We start from the raw sequence: 23476 nt of genomic DNA on the forward strand, positions 1-23476 counted from the left end.
GATTTATGCAGCCTTACCAGCAGGACAACAACAGTTTAGTCTTTACCTGCTAACCATGCAGGTGAATTCTACGACTCAATTCCTTGTCATTCCTAACATTAAAAGTTTACCTCTCCTGTGACTACATAACATTTAATCTTTAATCAGTGGTATTTGTGGTGTTAGATAAACAGCATAGATAGAATATTTCTGTACCAGTTATTGTTCTGGCAGTCGACCTTTGACCTCAACAGTGAGTGGTAACAGTTGTTTGTGTTAGAATAACCTGTTCAGTGAGCAAGTTTCACATTTCTCATAATGCATCATTAATGTGTCGTTGAATCCAAGATACTTTTGTGTTACTGACATAATCCAATCTGATCTAATCAGTTTTGCCTAATACTACCATCACCACCACCACCAGAGCTCCTACCTCTGCATCTACCGATACTAATGTTTCTGCATCCAGCAGCACAGCACATGGTAAGGTAGCTAACACTATCTTCATATACAGTGTTGTCAGTAGCTGCCATTCTTTATGACTCTGTTAACAGCTGTTTTTGTTGTAATTAATCTTTTTTTTAAAGAAAGATTAAAAAGCTGCTGCTAAAACCCAAATCCAAGTGGACACGATGGTAAATGGTCACAGGATTTTGTATCCATCACACGAAACACTACTTTTTTTCCCAAATGATGTGACTTCAAAGTTCAAAATATTGTAGTTTTTATAAACTAAAATAATTATGTAGTCATATTTTACAATCCAGTAATGGATTTGATTCAAATTAGTCTTAGAATAAGGAGAGAAAACTTACACATGTGGAAAAACTCGTATAAATTGTCACTGAGTGAGGTTTTTATGTTTTCATGAATGTGCTGTAATGACGGGTAGTTAGAAGAAGAAGTGGCTTTTAAGGCCTTTCACTGCCTTGAAGTGAGTGGGTGCTTTCACAGATACAAAGCAAGAAGTTGCTTTCGCATGATTTACTGAATTATTAACTAATCAAAAAAAAAACCCAAAACTTAAATTCAACTTAAAGCACAATAAAGCATACAGCATCGTATTGACGTCTCCACAGTTTAGGTTTGTTTTACCTGCTGTTGTTCTCATATTGATGCATTTTGAACGCATTAATATAGGATGTAGTCCACTGTGAGCATTTTGAATCAGTTGTTATTCTGTCAGTGTCACTGTGTTTTTTTGTTTTCCCTCCAAAAAGCAGCTCTTTTTCACAAACATCCCGACGACATCTAATACAGACGTTCATATGTTGCTAGCTCCATTCAATAGCTGCCTTTTAATCCTTACAATAAAAGCCATGCCTCAAAACACAGCTTTACTTTACGTTTATATTTACACTTTATTTTACTGTTGTTGGATATTTTGTGACCTGCTCGTTTGTGACTACAGTTGAGGGTGCACAGGTACGTTCACACCAACTTTTCTGGGTGCGTTCAGTCCACTGTGAGGCCCTGTGCTTGTCTGACCTTTGATGGTTGCAGGTTGCAGGGCCACTCACCTGTTACTGTACAAGGACGGCCCAATGGAGCACAAAGGAAGTTTGTTCCACATGTGGTGGAGTTTGGTGTTCATGCTCATTAACGTGTTATGTTCAGCGCAAAGAATTTAGTTTGATTTATGTAATGTGGTCACAACATGCAGCGGCTGGCATCATAACATATATCATGCGCGCTTTTTTTGGCGACAGCAGGAAGGATGTACCAACAGACGTATTCATATTAATCACTGTCTTTGTTTCTAGTTTATTTGTGACACTGATCACTGATACCACATTACATCAGAAATATGGCATTTCTATATGAAGCTCTATGAGGCTGCGATGTAGCGACAGCGTGTGTCAGTTCAGATGACTGATAATCTGTGATTGTTTACTTCCTGTAGCCCAACAGCCAACCAGCAGCACGGCAGCTGTTTCATCTTTTACCACTAACCATCCAGATACTAACCCCACCCTGCATGGTAAGAGGAACAGTAATACCATTGCCAAAACTGGCATGAATAATATTGTCACTGTCTAACTGCATGGATTTTTAACAGTAGTATTTATGCAGCAGATACAGAAACTGTATATGATTGGATGTTGTTGTGCCACAGCCTCAGCTCTTATAAACATAAACGTGTCCCCAAAAAGTTGATTCTGGTTATCTGGACTTGGCCTTTATTTCCTGTGTCTTAAGATCTTGATTGTCATATACTGTTGAGGATAGTTTTAGGCCTCGGGCTTCGTCTTTTAATAATACATTGATTTGTTCTTACTCTTCTCCAGCATGTTTAATTCTTTTAGTCCCTACTCTCATTTCTTCTTCTACACACTGTTCCAGAAACATCTGGCCAGCTGCAGTTCATGACTACTAACCAACCAGAGACTAACATAGCTGTTCCTGCTGCTTCTTCCTGGGGTAACATTCACACTTCCATGTCTAGCTCTTAAACCAAGATCAGTGTTAGCCAATCCTCATCATTCCTGTGGAATATGTGAGGCTTTTCTGCTAATAGCTGTGTGTTTGCACTGCAGGATCTAAGGCCCATGAAACTTTATTTTTGGGGGTCTTTTTTGTTTCCTTCTCCTTTTTTAGCTCTTTAACTGCTTAATCAGCCTAACCTAGTTATAGTCATGTCATATCTTTTGCTTTGGTTTCTTCTCGTATGGTTCATGCACTCCTTTGTTTCATATCGCTGTTACAGACATAGTAATCACTGTACAATCCTACAATACTGTCTGTGACTGAAGGATGTTGAGATGGCTTATGTAAAAATATCGTGTCCTATATTAGTGGTTTATTTTTGAAATGCATTTTTTTACCTTTATTTATTGTATGTAACTTGCTTTTTCACTATAATTACATCTGCTTCGATCGGCCATATCCCGGTGACAGTGGAGGAGACTCAAATTATGCTTCAGCAACCTGAGCCAATGGCCTTGAAGTCCAGGTCCCTGACTGTTTGGCCAGCTGGTTACCTCAGAAGACAGACTTCTGGATTTACTGTTGCTGCACTCTCTTTTTCCCAAACCCCTAGACATCCAGTTCCTTTAGTCCACAAAATCAGGCAAACCAGGTCTGCGTTTTTTCGCAATCCTCCTGGAGGAGCTTCTCTTCATAGATCTCTTACGTCCAGTCCTTTGAATCCCCCCGCTCAAACCCCCAGTCCCCATCATTCAGCTCATCAATCCAGATTCTTAGCTTCAGTCCCTGGTTCCTCTGGTCCATCTGAAGCTACCCGCCCCAGACCCCCTGCTCCCTTCCAAAGACCTCCACGGTATCGAAGATCCAAGATTTCCCTGGGGTACATTTCAACCCCTTTGAGGAAGAGGCCAAACCGAGGAAGACATCAAGCTACCACTAAAGCACCACCTAGGGTGGAGATTCACATCACAAAACCTGCTGTTCCATTAGCTGATCTCAAATCCACAGCCAGGCTTAAATTCACACCAACGACTGGATTCAAAGACACAGATGGGTTGAAAGACTCGACGCCTGCAACCATTCATCTAAATATTTCTTCTGTTACGTCCCAACCAAAAACTTTTCACCAGTCAACCTCCAAAACGGAGGTCTCTACCACCACTCAGGACTTAAAGTTCCTTCCTGAATCTCATACTTCAAGTTCACCTCAGGGGTCACCTCTGCAGCAGAATAAAAGTGAGGCATTAGCTGCGGCTGGGCTAGCACCACTGTCATCATCGTCGTCATTGTTTTTGTCATCATTATCAGCACTTGGCATTAGGAAGAACAAACCTGTTGCTTCATCATGGTCACTCCTGAACATGAGTGGTGGTGAAATCCAAACATCTGCTGCGGGTAACCTGACAGATCAGGAGATACCGGATAATGAATATTCATCAGGCTCTGGGCCATTCATGTATGACATGACTGAACTTGTGGGGGAAAGGAGTCCTTATAGATTATATCAATTTGATGCCTTATCCAAAGAACCCAATACTGGACCTGATGCCAGAAACTCAGACCCGCAAAGTGCTTCCCACCTTTTCATCCAACCCTCAACTCCTTCTGAAAGAGGAAGTGAACATTTTTTCACCCAAACACATTTCCATAATGGCTCAGAAAGCCTGCTCAGCATCCTAGCAGCAGGCATCAAGCCTTTTAAAGATCACTCACCAGACCTACTGGTACCAGAAACATCCATCAGCACTCTTAATCAGACTTTGACAACAGCTCAAACCCACCACGAGCTTCCAAAGAGCAGCGGTCCAAGTGGACAGAAACAAGAGGAAAGTTCCTATGCACAACTGGAAAGACTGAGTTTGCAAGCAATGCCGTCTTCCCTTCCTCCCTCCTCTTCATCCCACCTCTTCATGCAGCCAACACCTTCTTTGCCGATGGCACATCTAAGCTCCCCTTCTTTCCTCGCCGAGGTGGTTTTCCCCAAACAAATCTTTTCCTCTTTTGTGCCACAGAAGGAAGACAAGGCCCAGATATCCTCACTTTCTTTAAACCCTCTGGGCAGTAAAGCTGGACTAGCTGTAGCCAGCAGTAGTCTGGTTAACAATTTATATACAGACGCACATGCACACATACAGTCTTCTGTGCACGTCATTCCCCATCGATCATCCATTCTCTCCCCTCCATCTCCTCCCTTTCACGAGCCATTCCAGAGCCCTCACTACTCCTCATCCAGTATCCTACCTCCTACTTCTCCCTTTTCTCTCTTTCAGTTAGAATTTACAGCCACCTCCGCCCATGCCTCCCCCATTCAAACCGTCATACCCCAGTACTCCCCACTCAGCCCCACCCTTCCCTTGGCCTCTGATCCCCTTTGGCCCACCCTGGTTCCTTTTCCACCTTCTGCTGCTCCTCGGTACCCCTCCCTCCTCCTGCCATCATCTTCCCAGCCTGCAGAGCGAAGGCTTTCAGAAACTGCTCACATGCCAGTGTCTGTGTTGTCATTTCTGTCCTTTAATCTTCAAAAGAACTTTGAGGACTCAACGGTTGACACAGCATCTTTGTTGTCATTTCCTCTCTTTTCTAAAGCCCCAGCTGAATCTCAGTCTCCTTTTGTTGATAGTGCACTGCACCCTGAATACCACTCTGCAGAAAAGTCCTCTAGTGGTTTATCTAAAGCTAACAGAAATGAAGTGCCCTCCACTGTGCACAACCTGTCCCCTGATACTCGATCACATACATTAACCCATGCAGAAGATTTTTCAGATAACTCCTTTAGTCACACTAACCCAACTCCCTCAAGATTATCTGTGGAGGCTCTGGTATCCAGTCCTGCAGCGCTTGTGCCGGACTTTGGTCCAGCCCTGTCACAATTAGAGTTTCCTGTATCAGAGCTAAATTTGTCAGTGGTTTTGTGGCCATCCTCAGATGCAGCTAGCCTGTCAGTCAGACCTTTTTTAGTTCATTCTCATCAGAAAGATTTGAGCGAGATAGAAACTCGTTCAGTGCTTCACACTGACACTGGCTTGACCTCGCTGCCAACAGCTGGTATTTGGGGCCATGATCACACTCTGGCTCTGCTCAGGGCAAATATTGAAGGAAAGCAAGAACCGCCCTCTTCCTCTGCCTCTTCTACATCATCTTCCAATGTCTTCCTTTTAACTCAAAGCTCTCACATCCCTTCATTTACCGACTCCATCAGGGAGACAGAGGGGATGATGGGAGAGGAAACCGTTCTGACTCAGAAATCTTTGTCTGGGTCACAAGAGAGAGATTCTTCCAGCCCGACTGTTAACAGAGATCCTTGGAGGCTGCATCATGCAGTCTCACATTTACACAACCAGGGAGAAGTGAATGGAGCTGCTGGCACTCGGACCAACTCGCAGGCCCCTGCTGGCTATGACAGTGGATTTAGTCTCTCCACTCCGCCTTTGTTGAATCCGTCCCAGATGCTGGCACACCGCGACAGCTCAAGTGCACAGCTTGGTGTGACAGCCCCCCGGCACGCTCCGGGGATGGCTCTAGCACACGTCTCAGGCCTGACACGAGCTAATACTGTACAACCCGGCCGTCTGATCCAGACACACATTTCAGCACACACACAGCTGCCCACACACTCTAACAGTCAGGCACACACTCAGAACTTTAGGAGTGATGGGCTCAATTTGAGCGAGGGGGCTAACACCAGGGGGCCACGGCAGCAATCTCCAATCTTGAGTTTCTTCACACCCTCGCTTCCTGTCCTTTTGCCCTCCATGTCATCTTCTGTTTCTCTCGTAGAAAGTGTTTCACTTCTTCTTCCATCTCAGCACCTGTCTTACACCTATCCTCCTGTCTCACCCTCTGTCTCCACCCTTTCATCCTCCTTTCTCCTCCCCAGCCGGGCGACATGGCCAGCAGCACCTGCTAGCATGATGAACACAGAAATTGGGTCCTTGTCACCCACTCGTCCTACTGTTAGATTCCTGCAGCCCACAGCAGCACAGTCCTTACAAAGACCCACCATACAGCCAGTTGAAGAGTTTATCTCAAACACTCAATCTCTTTCTTTTGGTCAAGTTTCCATGGAGTCCATCCAGTCACGCCTGCTTATTTCTCCTAACCAGGATGAGGTTTTATCACAGTTTACAAACCACTCTCAGCCACAAAATGAGTCTACGTTAGTCGGCGTTTTGATATCTGAGGCCTCAAATAAGCAAACTGCTGGTGGGAGATTATCACATCTCTCTGCTCCATTTAACCCTGCAGATGTTGTTCCAAAGATACACTTTGCTAATGAGCATGTCTCACCTGTGAGCAACAAAGCTCCTGTAATCTTAAGCGCTGTAACAGGCCATCACCCTAATGAGCATGTAACTCCACAATCTGCCCTGAATTCTCTCTCATCTCCTGTTGATATGCAGAATACTCCCTGTCCTATTTCTGAATCCTGTTATCAGCCTGGTTCTGCTACATCATCACAACCGAATGTTGCTCTGGTTCTTCCAACCCCCCTGCAGTCTTCTGACCTTAATACCCCCTCTTCCACCTCCAGATCCCCCACTGGCTTCTCTATCGAGATCACAAATCATGGCTTCATTTCTGGGCTTGATGAGCTCTCACCTCCTGGGAGAGACAACCACACCACAAACACAGCAGGCTTTAAATATATACCTGAGTCTAATTCAACCACTGCTGTGGCACTCCGAGACTCTCCTGTGGCGCCGGCTGCGATGACCAACATCACAGCAGCTAAAGATGCTAGTGCACTCGTAGAAAAAGGAAGTCTGGATGTGTCGGAGGGCAGTATGACAGGCAGCAGGCCAGTGCCGGTGCTCGTGAATGCAGCAGCAGCAGCAAAGTCAAATTTAACCGCCTCAGAGCCAGGTTTGAACTCAAGTCCAAATGTGTCGAATCACAGCAGGAACCAGAGCTCAGGAGGTTTAATGAAGGGGGACGTGAACCAAGACCACGGCACTGGCAAGATCAAAGACAACAATCTCAACTTTTCCCCAACGCCTCCAGCAGCTGCCAGTGGTTGGCATCTCATAACCCCAAAGATCTCCTCTCCTACACCTCCATTCAGAGCTCTCAGTCCATCAGCTAACGCCGGCAGCAGCAGCGGCCTCAAAAAAGCCACGTTGCACCCCAGTCTGGGATCCCCAACAGCAAATCCATCCATCAGGCCCACACTGCCCTGCCGGTGTAAACAACGCTTTCTTTTTACATGTCAGTGTGGACTGCCATCGGGGAATAGTATGTTATGCAGCAACAACTTTGTTGTCATAGAAAATAAAAATAAATAATCAGTAATATTACAAAATTGCAGAAATACAGTATTTAGTCTTCAAGTCTTTTAAAGGATCTGAATCAGAACGTTTTGATTTGAGCAGCATTACAAATGCATACGGACACCTGTGTCCGTATTATTAAGTGTTTTTGTGGTGTTTCCACCTCACAGTGTTCCCATAACCAACTCCATTCAACCAGCCCTCTTTGGTTCTGAAGAACATTACTGGTCCCCATTCAACTTCCTCCCTAATCTGAGGTGACAGTGATTCAGACCTTACCGGCTGATATCATTGTTGGCCCAAAGAAACCAAGCTCTGGCTGCCAGTAACGGATAATCTTATAATAGAATAATCAGAATAATCTCAGAATGACATGTTCAGCTGTTGTACAGTCAGTTATGGGTCAGTCTTTGGTTGAGTTGTAATATCAATGCATTGGTTTAAAAACACAAAGACTTTAAGACTGAATACTCACTTCAGGTGGTTGGGTTTCAGAGCAGGTCAGTAGTTCGAATCATAGATGTCAGTACAAATGCTGTGATTGGGCGGGATTCCCATCAAAGTTGAGACTCGTGATTGGTTTAAAGTGATTCTGGCTCATTGTAGTTCATTAACCATGAGTTTAGCTGACCAATCAGATGTTGGTATTTAGCCTGGTACTTGTAGTGAAAAAAGGGATTGTAGTCTACTTTCTGCCTGTTTTCCTTTCCTCTCTGATAACTGCCAACACCTTTTCTTATTACATAGTTTTTCTGCTTTTCTTATATTCATTTTTCAGTCCGTGCAGCTTCTTGGTGGAGGCATCCTGCTTTGGTGCTTCGCATCGTCCGCATGCTACTTTCTGCTATCAAATCAAATATTCAAAATCAATCAGCGGCACTCTGAAACTCTGAAAAGTATATTTATAACCAAAGATAAGCAGCCTGCAGGATTTCCCTCCAGACCTGATGGAGTGGAGGTCTCATTTCCAGTCAGTAGCATTTACTAACAATTAGAGATATTAGAGAGACATCTCGTGGCCGGTGTCAAGCATAGCAGGAGCATGGAGGGCCCTACAAGGAAGAGCTTAGATGTGCCTCCTCTGAAACCGAAAGTATGCGTTAAAAAGTTTTTTTCTTTTTTCCCTTTTTTTATAAGCTTTAATCAGTTTTGATTCCATTAGTCGTTACTTTCTACACGTATCTGTTTTTAAGGAAATCAATACACACACAAAAACTCAGTTAAATGAGTCTGTGTAACAAGAAATTAATTTTACAGGAAGTTTCAGACCCCAAAACTCTTTAACATTTACATTTCTCCACAGATCTTTAACGTACCTGCTTCATAATTGTGCTCTTTATTCCTTTTTAAGGTGGATTTGTGAGAACGCAGATCAAAGGGTCAAACAATCCTGAGAAAGACTCAAATTGCACAAATCCTGCTTCAACTCCTTGATTTGTGCAGTTTGAAAAAAGAAAGGGGAATGACTGTTCTCCCCTCAGCGCCGACGTTATTGTCCGTCAGGCGGTGTGTTCCCATTTTTCATCATTTTACTTCAAAATGAGATTTTTACATAACTCGATCAGCTCAAACCGCTCGGGCCGTCTCCTGCTATGTGCCACAGGCTCGGTATGAATTAACTGTTGCACATCGAATCTGAAGTGCTCTTCTTTCTTTCTCCTGTGCTCTCACCTTGGTCTGCAGATGAGCAGTTTTACCGATTCGAGTTTGTGGTGGATGACAGCAGATCGCAGACGACACGGGAGACGCTTAAATCAGCCGTGGCTCTTTGGGTGAGTTTTTACTCCACTTATTCATCCATGTCCAGACCTCAGTGAGCGTAACCGTGGCAGCAGCGACAGACCTCATTAGATTTTCTTTCATAATTTTAATTAGTTGAAGCTCTGAGCAGCTTAACTTTATCAAACGTAGAAATATACTAAAATATGATTTTCAATACAAAGTCAAAAAACTGTGTAAAATGTATTTTATTCAAAACATAACACAGAAAAAACCTAAAATTTCAGAACCGCTTCCAGTTATTATCTTCTTAAATGAAACAAAAGGAAGTCTCAGTACAACATAGTTTAATGTCTGTGGCAGCAGCCCTGCACTGGCAGTGATGGTTTTACTGGTTACTCTGGTTGACTGGCATAGTGGTGGTGTAGCTACAGCAGCTAGCAGAAAGTGTATGATGCTGCAGATAAAAATGAAACAACAAAAAGTGTCAGAATATCTAAAAAACAAAAAGATCAAGTGTGCAATTACTCTCACTGCCAGGAGAGGGAGACAAAACAGCCACACTACATGAGTTCAGTAAAACACTGGCACAGAATTATTGAACAGAACTCAAACTTCATCTCCAGGTCTATGATAAACAAGATTAAAGTCATATTTTATTTAATTAAGACTGAATTAAGATAACATGGGAGTGAAAAAAATTTCTGAGCTGCTGAACTTAAAGAAATGAAGATTAGGAGAATACAGAGGTCGGGAGCAAGACTCACCTTTACCTGAACAAGCGATGACTTAGATTTGTTGGAACAGTTTTTACTCATGAAGCAGGTACATAAAGTTTCTTCTTCACACCAATGCGGCAGTTTAATATTCAGTGCTGAGCAGACTTCAAACCCGATCTGTTATTTTTACAGCTCAATCAGACCTTTCAGGACTGGATCCACAAAGTCTACGTGGGCAACATCAGGTAATCCTGCAAACAGCTATCACACAAAGTGCACACGACCTAGGGCAAAGGTGCTTTTGTATGGGTGATGCTGTTTGGGTCTGTGCTCGTTTTCAGCCATTTCACAATAGCTAAAAAGATGAGCTACACCAAGGAGAGAAAAAAGAAATGGTTAGAAACAGTTAGACCTGTGAGAGCGACAGGTCACGCCAGGATGAAGTTTACTGTCCTGCTCCTGTGAGCACGAGTGCAGATGTGTGAGGTGTTTGAAGCTGAGCAGTAAGGCTCTGCGCTCCTGGGTCATATTTTGAGGTGAACAGTAAAAGTCTGACTTATGTGCTTCCTCCTGGCTGCAGGTACTTTACTGTGTTCATGCATCATTTATCATTTGTAGTCTTTCATCTCTGCTGCTTCTCTTCTTTTCCCTCTCCAGTGTTCAGCTGAGTCCACAGACTGCAGGAAACCTGAGCAGGTAGCATGACTCTGTTTAACTCTGCAGGTTCCTGTCATTATGTGCTCACCACCTCATAGAAGTCAGGTGTTTAGGATGGTAGGTCATTCTGGCATGTCTCTTTTTGCTGCAGCTATGAGTGCCGTGGTCTGCTGGTTTATACCGAGATCATCAACAAGAACCTGAGCCTCATCGATGATGCGTCTGCCCGGCTCAGACAGGGGAGCGTGTCAGAGGGTGTGGAGATCCAGAGCGCCTCTGTGGAAGTCAAACAGATTGGTGAGAAGGTTACACTGAACGCTAAACACAGAAAAATAAGAACCGGAGATAATAAAGAAGTATGGTTTCTGCACATCACTCACACAACTCTCTGGATTTGATTTGTTGTGGATTTTATTGTCTAAAGTCTGTCTGTTCGCCTTCTCTGATCACTCTGTGCCCTGGATGTTTTTCCTGTTTCATTATATGAATGTATGTCTGCTTCAAAACTGTGAAATCACTCCTGTTTTTTTCTGCTTAAAGAAAATTGCCCGTACGACCCGCCTTGGCCTGAAACCAGACCGACCGTTACTGAGTACCAGCCCTGCTTCCCCAACAAGAAATGGAGGACCTGGTAACACGAACACACACAAAACATGAGCTGAATGCAGCCAAACACGAATATTTGATTGCAATATTTCCAGCTCCATATTCTTATTTTCCACTTGACAATAATCCTTCATCATCCTTGCAACTAGCACGTTTGCACAAGTTCAAGGCAAATATTAGGATTTGCACTTATATTCACGAACTGTTATTTATTTCATATCCATCTTTTGTAGGCACTTTGTTCTCATGATCATTGTGAGGTTTTCGTGTTTCTGGGGAGAGTCATTAATCAAGACTGCATGATATATCCCAAAATGTATTTTAAGAACCCCCACTGTGATAAAATCAGCAGTAAAAGCAGCTCATATCTTTTCTTTGTTAGAGTCTGTGGTTTTAATCAGATCTTTCTGAGACACTGTGGTGTTCAGTGAAACAGCATTTGATGTTGATTTATTGACTTAATTCATCTTCCTGTAATGTTATACACCTCATGGTGATCTATGATTTATTAGTATGACAAGCAGGACATCTTCCGACGCCCACGAGTGCCTCAGCATAAATTCTCAGAGGGAAGTGGTCCTTAGTGGGGTTAACTGTGGAGTCAGTGGGGCTAAAGTTCTGGTTATTCTTCTCCTTTTATCACACGTTTCCACAGCAGCATTTCTGTTGAGCAGACTCAATGATAAAGTCTGAACGAAGCAGTCGGACCTTTGAAGAGCGCTGCTGCACACGTACTCCGGACCGCAAACACCAGGGCTAAAATCCCATTTGAACCCTTTAAATGTTACTTCACCATCTTAAAACAGGAAGTAGGCGATGTTATTGTCATAGAGTTAGTGTAGGGAGGAGGTCGGGGCGGATGGGTGGGCTGATAAAGTCAGAGAGTGCTATAACTACCTTTACTGCATGTTGAACTGTGTGTTTGGAGCGACCAGGATTGGGTTTGTTAAGCTGTTGAATATTTAAGCACTTCCTCCACATTCCTCCACAAAACCTGCCTGCAGCAGTGCCGGCTATCTTACTTAGGACTACTTCTTTAAGCTGAGTAATTATATGTCTTATCGATAACCTCTTCTTTTCCCAGTTTAATCAGTTCGATGAACTACTCATCGTACTGGTCAGATCCAGACAGCAGCAACTGCACTGATATCGACTCCATCCAAGTGTCAGCAGGTACGCTCAGACACAAAGTCAATCTGACAGCGGACTGTAGACGTGGCGTGCCGACACCGTTGATTCTAACAATGCATCATTTGCTTTGTGTGTAAAAAAACATAGACAGCTGAATATCTGAGTTGTTTTATTTTTGCATGAATAAAAAAGCAAATACATGATTTTAAATTATTTTATTCCAACTGCCGCAGTTCAGAATAAAAGTATTAACAACAAAGTTAAAGAGTCTGAGACCACAGCGTAGTACAGATTTAAAAATGTTATTTTCCAGTGTGGGAACATTTTATTCACTCTTTGTGCGTTTCAGATAATAAGCTGGGTCACATTTTTACAATATTTTCTGCTCGTCCGTTTCTGATTTGCCCCAAAATGGTATGGTTTGAAATATGTAACATATATGATTTCTGCAAATAATTCGCTTCATATATCAAATACTTATTTACCTATTCTTTTTGACATACGGTCTCTGAGCATAATTGAGCATGTTTTTTCACACCTGTTTGAATATAAATATCTCACAATGAACTATGAAAGATAAAAGCTTTTCTTCCAATAACATTTAATCAGGATCCATAATCCTGCAAAATCAAACATGCAGAATTAATTTAACATAAATTCACAAATATAAAGAAATATTCATTCACTTTTAAAGCTGCTGTGAGTAAATCTGACATTTGTAAAAGAAAAACAAAAATATTAAGATGACCTGTATGAAACTCTAATTTTCACTTATTTTTGACAAATAGATATAGATTTTTGTTCAGTTTCAAGACTTTATACATTAAACTATTTTAAACCTGAATTATAAGTCAATAGACTAGAAATGACACAGAACTGGAAAATGAACCTGAATTTGTGTTTTAATCTGTGATATATCACAAAGTTGTGATAGAAAGTGACAAAATGGAACCATTTGTGTGTTGCTTGAGCAGAAAATGCATCTGATGTAGCGGAGCAGCTCAAAGCGTTCACCAACAACAAGCTGAATGAGAAAGAGGTGAGTGTTTACACTGGCATCTGTTCGCTCAAGCCTCCTGTGACCAGGAGAGTGACTCCGTGTCCTCCTGTCCTCCTTGTCCTCCGTGTCCAGGTGTCTAAAGTGGTGTCAAAGGTGGAACAACTAGTGAACGTATCCAAGATCAACTTCACGTTAGCCTCCAGCATCGTCACCATCATCTCCAACGTCATGAGTGGCTCAGCTACAGTCCCGGCAGCCTCAGACAAGTACAGACTTCTTACTCTGCCCACCTGATATTAAAGTCCTGTTTGTGGCACATTAGTATATGTGAGGGGGGCAAACTCCTCAAGATGGGTGGTGACCATGGTGGCCATTTAGAAGTCGGCCATCTTGGATACAACTTTTGTTTTTAAAGTAGGAAGAGGGCCATGTGACACATCAAACTTATTGGTAATGTCACAATTTAGACCAACTCAGACTGGTTGTTATGTGATGGTTGATCTGCTAAAATCTTAATTTTGTAACCAAAACATCTGAAAAATGTAAAGTTATCACTCACACACCACCAGGAAGAAAGGGTGACTGGAGAAATTCTGCAAATGTCACCAGGTCTGTGAAAATTAGCAGTTAGCAAAGAAACTTTGAAGCATCAGGATGACGATAAACTGAGAATAAGGTGGAGAGTCTGCTATTAGTTTGGATCATCAGTTTCTGATAATTTGATGATTAACTGGAATAAATCGGTGAAAACTGCAAATCATTTGCTGTCTCCATACAAAGTTTTTCACTTTAAACTGAAATTTACATTAAGCATTTAAATTCAGAGTCCAGTAGCTTCTGAAAGTAGGAGATTTAACTGCTCTGTGACAGCAGCGGATGAGTACCTAACATTTGCATAGGAATAAAACTTGAGTTTAGCCTCCTATTGCAGCGAGTTTCACCATAGACAGGTTGTACTGGTTGTGCAGACTGACTCAGACTGGTTGTTATGTGATGGTTTTGTGTGTATTTATTAATCACATGAACATTATTTGCAAAGGTTCACCAACCTATCTGAGAGACCGCAGCAGTTTGGACATAGGCCGCCTTCCACCAAAAGTTCACTCGGAGATTGCAGAGTGCTCCATGCTCAACCTCTGGGCAACCAGCTGATGCTACAACTACTTACAGTTGACCTCCAACAGCAAAACAGTTCAGCATGATCACCGGAACCGACAGGTTGCCCTCAGTTGCGCGGAGGCCGTGTCCCATTTCTACGATAGCAATCAGCTAGCATGTAGTCAGAGTGTTGAAACTTTCTGCCGCTTAATGAACTCTCAGCCACAAAGTTTGCTGGCAGGACGGAAAGTTCAGTATTAAACTGAAACTTAAACGAGACTCACATGTTTGAGTCTGTTTCACATGAATCACCTTCAAACATGATCATTTTCAGCTGCGTTTCAGTCAGCCGTGTTAAACGCCACCTCTGTGTTTCTCACCAATATCTGTCTGGTTTTGCTTCCCTTTGAAATCATCGTAGAAATACTTTGCTTCTCTCTCCTCCTCCGAAGAGCTCTGAAGACCGTGGACGAGCTGGTGCAGAAGATCCAGTTTGATGGTCCGTCCATCCAGATCAATTCCAAGAATCTGGCTGTGGGAATTCTGGCCCTCAACACGACGATGTTCAACGAAACAACCCTCAGCGCCTTCATGTCTCCAAATAAGTCAGACCCACAGGTAACAGCTGGGAAAGTCAAAACTTTCTCCTGTAGAAGGTGGATTTGTGTTTTTTGATTTAGCTTTGACTGTTTCCTGTCCCCTCTCAGATTGATTTTAAGTCTAAGCGGCCGAATCCTTTAGCTCAGGTCACACTTCCCGCCTCTCTGCTGTCCAGAGTCTCTCATGCCGAAGCCGACACACCGTCCAGGATCAGCTTCATGTTCTTCAACAGCCCCAGTTTTTTCCAGGTCAGAGGTCACGGTGTGACGTTCACACAAAGGCTGATGTTTTAGGGTGTCTTAACATGACGTGTTTTTCAGAAAAAGGCAGAAAATGAATTGATCAGCTACGTGGTGGCGAGCAGCGTGGTGAACGTCCCCATCCACAACCTGAGAGACCCAGTGAGGATCGAGATCGCTCATCGCTCTGACCCGGTGAGCGTTCACGTTTTTTCCTTTCTTCTCTGTTCCATTTTTGGACTTTATACACATTATTTATATATTTGCGTCACTCTTTTCACTTCCTTTCTTTGACCTGTGCTTCATTGTGTTGTCTGTTTCATATAAATGACCTTTATGTTTCTCATGTTCCCCTTTTTCTGAGGTTAATTAATACATTTATTAACATTAATAATCCATATTATTGAAACTGTCAGTAAGAATGTAGTTCCTGGAGATGTGCTGAAGGATTTGAAATGACAGTGTCAGAAGATCATGCAGAAATGAGCCAGGTGTGATGGTCACGAGTGGCTCTGATTGTCTGCTTACTTGAACTTGCTGCTGAGTCATTGCTCTTCTGTCCTCTCAGGCTCGTGGGACTCTGGACTGCGTTTTCTGGAACTTCACCAAGAACGGTAAGTCTGTCCGTCGCCTCATCACTCACCTCAAGTTCATCACTGGTCCTCAGATCTGCAGAGAAGGGAGTCGGCAGCTGTTACAGCTCGTCACACCTCCGTCCTGCTGCACTTTTACTTTGACGTTCTGGTCTGGTTGCTCTTTCAGCAGAAAATTCTGGTAAATTTAGCAGCTTTTCAGGCCGTATTACCAACAGATTCAAGTACTGCAGTAATTACTGAAGAGGACGTTTGTGCGCAGTCTTATCTCAATACAGATATTTGGCTTCGGAGCAGCCGCCCTCAAACTTTGCAGAAATATTTCGAGCTCCTGAATCCCGAGCAGTGCTTTATTTATTATAAAAAAACACATTTATTATATTATATTTTATTATTAGAAAGAAATCAATCTTTTCATCTGTTTAACTACACATTTTCATTTTGTGTTGAGGTGACTTTGCTGTAATGCCTCTGTGTCACCACTAGATGGAACTGGAGATTGGAGCAAAGAAGGCTGCAAAAAAAACTCCACCGAATCCACCGCCAACAAAACCGTCTGCCTGTGCGACCACCTCACACACTTCGGTGTCCTCCTGGTAAGACCGCCGTGTTCCTGTGAGTGTGTGTGTCCGAGCTGTCCTCACACACCTGTCACACTGACGTCCTGGCACGGGCGCCGCATACATGTCACGTTGTGTGGATCCTTTCATGTTTTTGTTGTGGTCATGATGGTCTCCATAGTTGCCCTCTGGCCTTCTTTGTTGTTCATGTGCGTTTCCTTCATTCATGTAGTCGTTGCCGTCTCTCTCTTAAGGACATCTCTCAGACTTCGCCCTCCATCGATGAAAAGAACAACAATATCCTGACCTTCATCAGCTACATTGGCTGCGGGATCTCCGCCATCTTCTCTGCTGCCACGCTGCTCACGTACATCGCCTTCGAGTGAGTCCACCGTTCGGCTGCAGTATGAACCCTCCAGCTTCCAGTGCCTGGCTATCGTCTCTCCTCATCCGTGTTTTCCATCAATGATGTCATTGTTTTTTGGTGACAAAAGCGAGTCAGTCTGTTAAAGCAGAACTACACAAAGTGTTGGAAGACAGTCTAGATTTCCATCATCTGTAGTTTCCTTGAGTTGTTCCTCCCAGAGTGTGAAACACCGCTGCTCTGTCGGAGCTGATGGTGTCTCACAGATGTGCACGACATGTCCTTTGGCTCCAGTGCTGTGACCTCTGGGTTTGCAGTAAAAGCAGCATGGATCGCTCTCTTTCAGCTCTTAAAAAGCTGCATTAAGCTTGTAAAAGCACTTTGCAGAGACAGAAGGACTAAAACAGTGTGATATAAATGCCACTCCTTTGTTTCTCTTGGCTTCGCATTTAAATCCCAGAGCCAAGCATCACTGTTCAAAGTGCAGGCTGTTTATACAGAATCTGTTTAAACCCAAACCGTCATCTTTCCCAGGTTTACATGAGTGCAAACGACACTAATCAGCAGAGCCTGTTGTCCCAGGTGTGAACACCTGTACTCCGAAAAGGAGGCATGGGATGGTGTGGAGGACAGAGGGTTGCGTGCATCACTGTTATCACTTTTATCAGTGATGTCAGTGATGCATGAATAAAGACATTTAGTGTGTTTTTAGCTCTGTGTTGGGTAAATGGAGCGCACATGGGTCACGCTCACGGTGCTCTGAAGGCTTTCAGCTCGAATGTTGTGAATCACCAATAAATTTCAAAGTCACAGAAAAATTTGGAGCAGGAAACCAGAGAGAAACTTGAGAAACTCTCAGCTACTGCATGCGGCTTTGACTTGAATGAGAATATTCGGAAAAAACTGCAGCAAATATATTTCTCGACAATATCAGAATGTAACCACGCAGAAATTTGTGCTTTCCTCCTCTTGTCCTTACAGGAAACTGCGACGTGACTACCCGTCAAAGATCCTGATGAACCTCAGCACATCCCTGCTGTTTCTCAACATGGTGTTCCTGCTGGACAGCTGGCTGAGCACCATGAAAAACGATGGGCTGTGTAAGGCTGTGGCCATTTTTCTCCACTACTTTCTGCTGACCTCCTTCACCTGGATGGGGCTAGAATCGGTCCATATGTACATCGCTCTGGTCAAAGTCTTTAACACCTACATCCGCCGGTACATCCTGAAGTTCTGCATCGTGGGGTGGGGTGAGTCGCCCACTGATGATCCACACAGACCCACAAAGACAACAAAAGATCATGAATAAAGTAAAAGTGTCCAACATGGTTTAGCATTTCTCTGCATCAAGAATAATTTATGATTAATAATTACTGAAGCTCCTACTGTTGTGCACAAGTCAAGTCTTCGTTTGGAGGTGGATTTGGTCGGGAACTCTGTGAAGCTGCGGGTGTCTCAGGGCAAAAACACACAGCACAGCTTCAGCTTCATATCATTCCTGTTGAATATGATTAATAATCTCTTACAGACAGGTCTAAGTGCATGTAAACCTGAACAGATGTGCACCAGCGTACCAAACATTCCTCCGAGAAAATATCTTCTGAGATTTATATCATCCTCCTGAGACTGGAGATGCAATTTTAATTTCTATGAGCTGTTTGGGATTAAATGGCGCTGATATGCACAAAAAAATTAACTAAAAAAAGGAGGCCGTTACCTCGTTAGATAATTGTTGAATACTTTTCTGTCTTGATATGAGGACGTGGGTTTAATTTACAAGATAAAACAGTTTGATGCCATTTCAGTCTGTGATTGTGATGCAAGTATAAGAGACCCGGGAGACTGACGTTAACGTGCGGACGGCGTGCTTTGTGTGTTCCAGGTCTTCCTGCTGTGCTGGTTGTGATTGTCGCTGCGGTGGAAAAAGACGCATACAAAGCAGTAGAATACAAAGGAGGGTCAAAGTTGTAAGTGTGCCCAGAATCTCAATAACAGGTCTACAAACCACGTCACTAAATATGGACGTGATGATTTCTTGTCAGAAAAATCAGGATTTGATTAAGTCACTGAATAACTCATTTATCAGAGTGTTGCTTAATCAGTCAGTTAGCTAACAAAAGAAAAGCCTTGTTACATGCAGGCATCATCGTTAGCACAACTGCTCCACGGTGCCAAGTTTATGATGAAAGGACAACAAGTTGTTCAGGATTCGAGTTAAAAACTGCTGTGTGCATGGCGCTGACGTGCTTGAGCTCCTGCAGCTGATTCTGTCTGTTATCCTGCAAAACTCGCAAAAACGATCAAACTGAACAGCTGCACAAAATCTCACCTTAAGCAACCCTCAGTCCTCAGGGTTTGCTATAACGGGATGACCAGTGCACTTTCACTTCGTTTTAGTTTACTGCATCTCAAATTGATTAAGGCTGGATTTAGTTTCATTATAATAAAGTGGCTGATGTGTGAAAAAACCTTAAATCCCTCTTTAATAGTTTGAACGGGCATGTGTGTGTTTCCTTGTCAGCTGCTGGATTACCAATGACGCCGTCTTCTACACCACCTGCGTCGGTTACTTCTGCCTGGTGTTTCTGCTCAACATGGCCATGTTTGTCGTGGTGATGCTGCAGATCTGCGGACGCAACGGCAAACGCAGCAACCGCACGCTGCGGAAAGAGGTCTGTACTCATGCCCAGTGATCTGGACTAAGACTGTTTCATGATTTAAAAAAACTTTCTGTCGGTTGTAATAACTCTCTGAATTAAAAGTTAACCCTGACATTCCTGTAATATAATAACAACCATATCATAACAGGTGTCAGCAGCCTTAAGGCTCTGTCAGTTTCTCATGTCTGCTTCTGGAAAAGGAAGTAAACTAAGGAGACAAGGAAAGGAGGGAACGTTTAACGCTTTAAAATTCTCTCCTGCTATGATCCAGGTTCTCCGAAACCTACGGAGCGCCATCAGCCTCACCTTCCTGCTGGGAATGACCTGGGGGTTTGCTTTCTTTGCCTGGGGACCGGTCAAGCTGACGTTCATGTACCTCTTCTCCATCTTCAACTCACTGCAAGGTGAAGTGACCGCATAGCGTGATAGTGTGAACATGTTTAATCCGTGTGCTGAGTTGTGTTATGTGTAAAGATAAAAGGTTATAGAGCAGGTTTGTGCAGAGGCGATAACTGTAAAGTGACCCAAGCAGTTATTTTTACCTGTCAGCAGGTCTGCTGTGGTAGAATAACTCATTCTGTTTCTATCTGTCTGTTTTCAGGCCTCTTCATATTTATTTTCCACTGCGCCCTGAAAGAAAATGTGCAGAAGCAGTGGAAGAGATACCTCTGCTGTGGCCGATTCAAGCTGTCAGACAACTCAGGTATCCCATCTGTCTGTCTGCCTTTTTCAGGTCAAGGCCAGTTCACGTCTCCCCTCTCAGGTCTGTCTGCCGGACCCCAGAGAGGTTCCCACGGCAGCATAAAAAAAGAAATAAAAGGACGTTTTATTAAAAATATAAAAGCTAAGTCGCCACGGCTTCATAGGTAATAAAAAAGATAAACCCAGGAACTCCTCCAGGTGCGCTCAGTCTCAGGATGTGCTGTCCGGGTGCCATTTCATTTAAGAGAAATCACTGAGTTTCACTTGATGCCAAAAAATTACTGTGCAAAAGTCTCCAACCACAGATAAAGTTTTGCTTGGAAAATAGAAAATAGATGCATAAATACACAGAAATACAACCTGGAGAGCTGGATGTTTGCCTGTTTCGGACATCAGAGGCAGATACTATTCATCTTCTTTTAAAACAGGTTCTTTCCTCAGATGTCTGTCATGTGTAGACATGACACTGATTCATGACTTTAAGCAGGCGAAAGATCCAGTATTTACTGACTGTTATCAGTCGTGTCCTGAAAAGTCCTCTTTACGTGATTGAACTCACAAATCCAAAGAGCTCCACTTTAGTGCCAGCAGTGCTTTTATGAAAGGAGAGAGAGGATGGATGCTCCAGCCCTTGCTTCGCTTTAACATGTGAAGGTTTTCAGTGAGTGAACACGTCTTTCACGTGGACATGTGTGAGATCCGTTTATTCACTTATACAGAAACATCTCTGAATGTTTCAGCCAAAACATGTTTGGAAAGAAACAACTCAAAACGAAGCTTTATTTAATTTATTTTTCATTTGATAAAAATCCAGATTATGATGACTTTTTAAACTTGTTGGAATGAGTTCATGATACATGTTTGTGTTAAAGCCAAAATCTCTCAGTTCAGGTTCCCTAAAAACATCCTGAGAAGCTGTGAAAGTAAAAGTTAGACCTGCTTTTTTATGTTCTGCTGGCAACTCTTCAGTCTGATGGGACAGGATTTTCCTTTTCTCTGTTTTGGCAACAGTTGGATGGGTTATCAAAACCACAGATTATGTTTCTCCCTCATTGGAGAATTATTTAACTGGAAAAGGAAGGAATCATTTGTAATGGTTTCATCCACCTGTCCACATTCTTTCCAGGCCAGCTGAATTTAAACAGGTGTTGTTGGGAATTGTTCTAAACAGCTGGAAACGGAATGTTTAAAGGTTAAATATGCATAATGACAAGATGTGTGTTATTCAAACATCCTGAACATTTTTAATCTCAGCAAATTAAACTTCAGTTGCAAAAATCCTGAAAATGGAAATAGTGCAGATATAGTTCATGTTGACTGTGAATTGTTTAGTCAAAATCTAAATTTGTACATGTTCCTCTAGAAGAAAAATGTGGAGAATTATTAGAGAGGTCCAGTAATTGTGTCTGACACTGAACTTCAGTAAAAGTGAGGAACATTAACATTGAAGAAAAAACCCTACAACACATTGTGTCCCACTGATATCGTCTCTAAAAATCTGGAGATAATTGATTGTTTCTCGCGTGCAGACTGGAGTAAGACAGCTACCAACAACACCAAGAAGGTGAGCTCAGACAACCTGGGCAAGTCTCTGTCCTCCAGCTCCTTTGGCTCCACCACCGCCAACTGGACCTCCAAAGCTAAAGCGACGCTCAACCCGTTCAAACGACATAGTAACACAGGTGAGACCCGCTCAGAAAGGCCCTCGCAGCACAAACGCTCTCATACAGTAATTACTTAGAGGAGACTGTGAGACCGAGAGGACATGGAAGCAAAGAGAGGAGAAACATCCAGCGTGAGTTAGTCTGAAAAGAAAACCACCACCCTGTTTAGACAGCTTGTCTGAAGTCCATTGCTCTTTGTGAAAACACCGCTGCACATACTATGCCTCAGAGCTTTACTGCTTTAATAACACTTGTATATGTTAGCATGTAGCCTATGGCAGGCATGAGTGCGTGGACCAAATGTTCCCCTTATGCTGCGCAGCACTACTATGTAGTAAACAAGTTTGCATGCAGACTCCAGTGTTTTCTGTCCTGAATATGAAGATGAAAGGAACTTGAATCACCCCCTACTGTGGAAGTTAGTGTAGCTTATCACAACCCCGAAGCAAAAAGGCCTGTTTGATTCCATCATAGTTATATATTATAACGTCCTGCTCAGTAACAATCTCTGTTATTAATCCACCTTTCTCCTTGAATAAATTAGAACATCTTTAAATCACTTTCACTATTTAATGAACGGGATGATCCATAATAGTTGTTCAGTGACTCGGTTTGAAGGAAAGACTTTAAGTGCCAGTTAAACCCATCTGCATGCAAACTTGACTCCACTTGAAGATCAGTTCCTTTTTTCCGTGATTGTTGCAGGTTTGTCACTGTTACCATGAAAGCCTGTGTAATATCTCCTGGTACGTGATGTTGATGTGTGTGCCTCTGTGTTTGCTGTGTAGACAGCTATTCCAGCCAGTAACAAGAATGGAGGACCAGTGGAGGTAAAGCCTAAGCCGATTAGAGGGTTGTGCTCCTGCTTCCAGCATCATGTGATCTGATCTGGGTTTCCCAAAATGCTTCTGCTCTAAAATTAATCTGGAAATCCAAATTCTAGATGATGTTTAATTTGGTGTCTTTAATCCAAAAGAGGAAAACGTTCAAAGGTTTCACTAGCAGACATTTTGGGAAAGCAGCCACTGTGATTGTGCTGTGATTGTTTGGTTGCCATGATGTCATACACGTCCCTTGTTCCCCACCCCTGAGATACTCTGTTATAAGTGAGAGCTCAAACTCAATCCACTCATTCATATTTTGGCCTCAGGGTGCCTCGGGGTGCAGAAACAAGCGCGCCGTGTCGGGCTGCTTCCGAGCCGACATCTGCAATGTGTTTAATGATTTTGGATTTGTGCGAATTTGTAATAAGAGCACAGTAACACCAGGCTAACTCTGTGGTTCACATTAGAGTGAGTAACTGATGTGATTTCTTGTGTTTGCTCATTAAATTAACACCAAATGTTGAGGATGTCAAACACTCTGTTTGAGTCCCAACATTACACGATGCGACTGACTCCCAAAGAGACTGAACCTCTCTCTCTCTCTCTCTCTCTCTCTCTTACTGATTGTGATCACATTAAACATCTGCTCTCAAAATCAGAGAGGTGC

At 43.0% G+C, this 23476-nt stretch overlaps 1 protein-coding gene across 2 annotated transcripts in view; it reads left to right on the forward strand.

The window, feature by feature from the left end:
• The window catches only part of adgrg6 (adhesion G protein-coupled receptor G6), a 102633-nt gene that overhangs the window by 63437 nt on the left and 15720 nt on the right, over nt 1-23476 (forward strand). For both annotated transcript variants that reach the window (XM_026143647.1, XM_026143648.1), the window contains 23 exons: nt 370-462; nt 1883-1960; nt 2323-2400; nt 9357-9445; nt 10304-10356; nt 10769-10807; nt 10920-11065; nt 11309-11399; nt 12459-12547; nt 13480-13544; nt 13638-13771; nt 15056-15221; nt 15311-15451; nt 15524-15637; nt 16011-16056; nt 16522-16631; nt 16850-16977; nt 17941-18209; nt 18842-18926; nt 19481-19631; nt 19891-20023; nt 20221-20322; nt 21851-22003. In XM_026143647.1, coding sequence (XP_025999432.1) covers nt 370-462; nt 1883-1960; nt 2323-2400; nt 9357-9445; nt 10304-10356; nt 10769-10807; nt 10920-11065; nt 11309-11399; nt 12459-12547; nt 13480-13544; nt 13638-13771; nt 15056-15221; nt 15311-15451; nt 15524-15637; nt 16011-16056; nt 16522-16631; nt 16850-16977; nt 17941-18209; nt 18842-18926; nt 19481-19631; nt 19891-20023; nt 20221-20322; nt 21851-22003 — 2553 coding nt within the window. The remainder of the gene's footprint in view (nt 1-369; nt 463-1882; nt 1961-2322; nt 2401-9356; nt 9446-10303; nt 10357-10768; nt 10808-10919; nt 11066-11308; nt 11400-12458; nt 12548-13479; nt 13545-13637; nt 13772-15055; nt 15222-15310; nt 15452-15523; nt 15638-16010; nt 16057-16521; nt 16632-16849; nt 16978-17940; nt 18210-18841; nt 18927-19480; nt 19632-19890; nt 20024-20220; nt 20323-21850; nt 22004-23476) is intronic.

Source organism: Astatotilapia calliptera, chromosome 15 (assembly GCF_900246225.1).
Source record: "Astatotilapia calliptera chromosome 15, fAstCal1.2, whole genome shotgun sequence".
Classification (NCBI taxonomy): Eukaryota; Metazoa; Chordata; class Actinopteri; order Cichliformes; family Cichlidae; genus Astatotilapia; species Astatotilapia calliptera.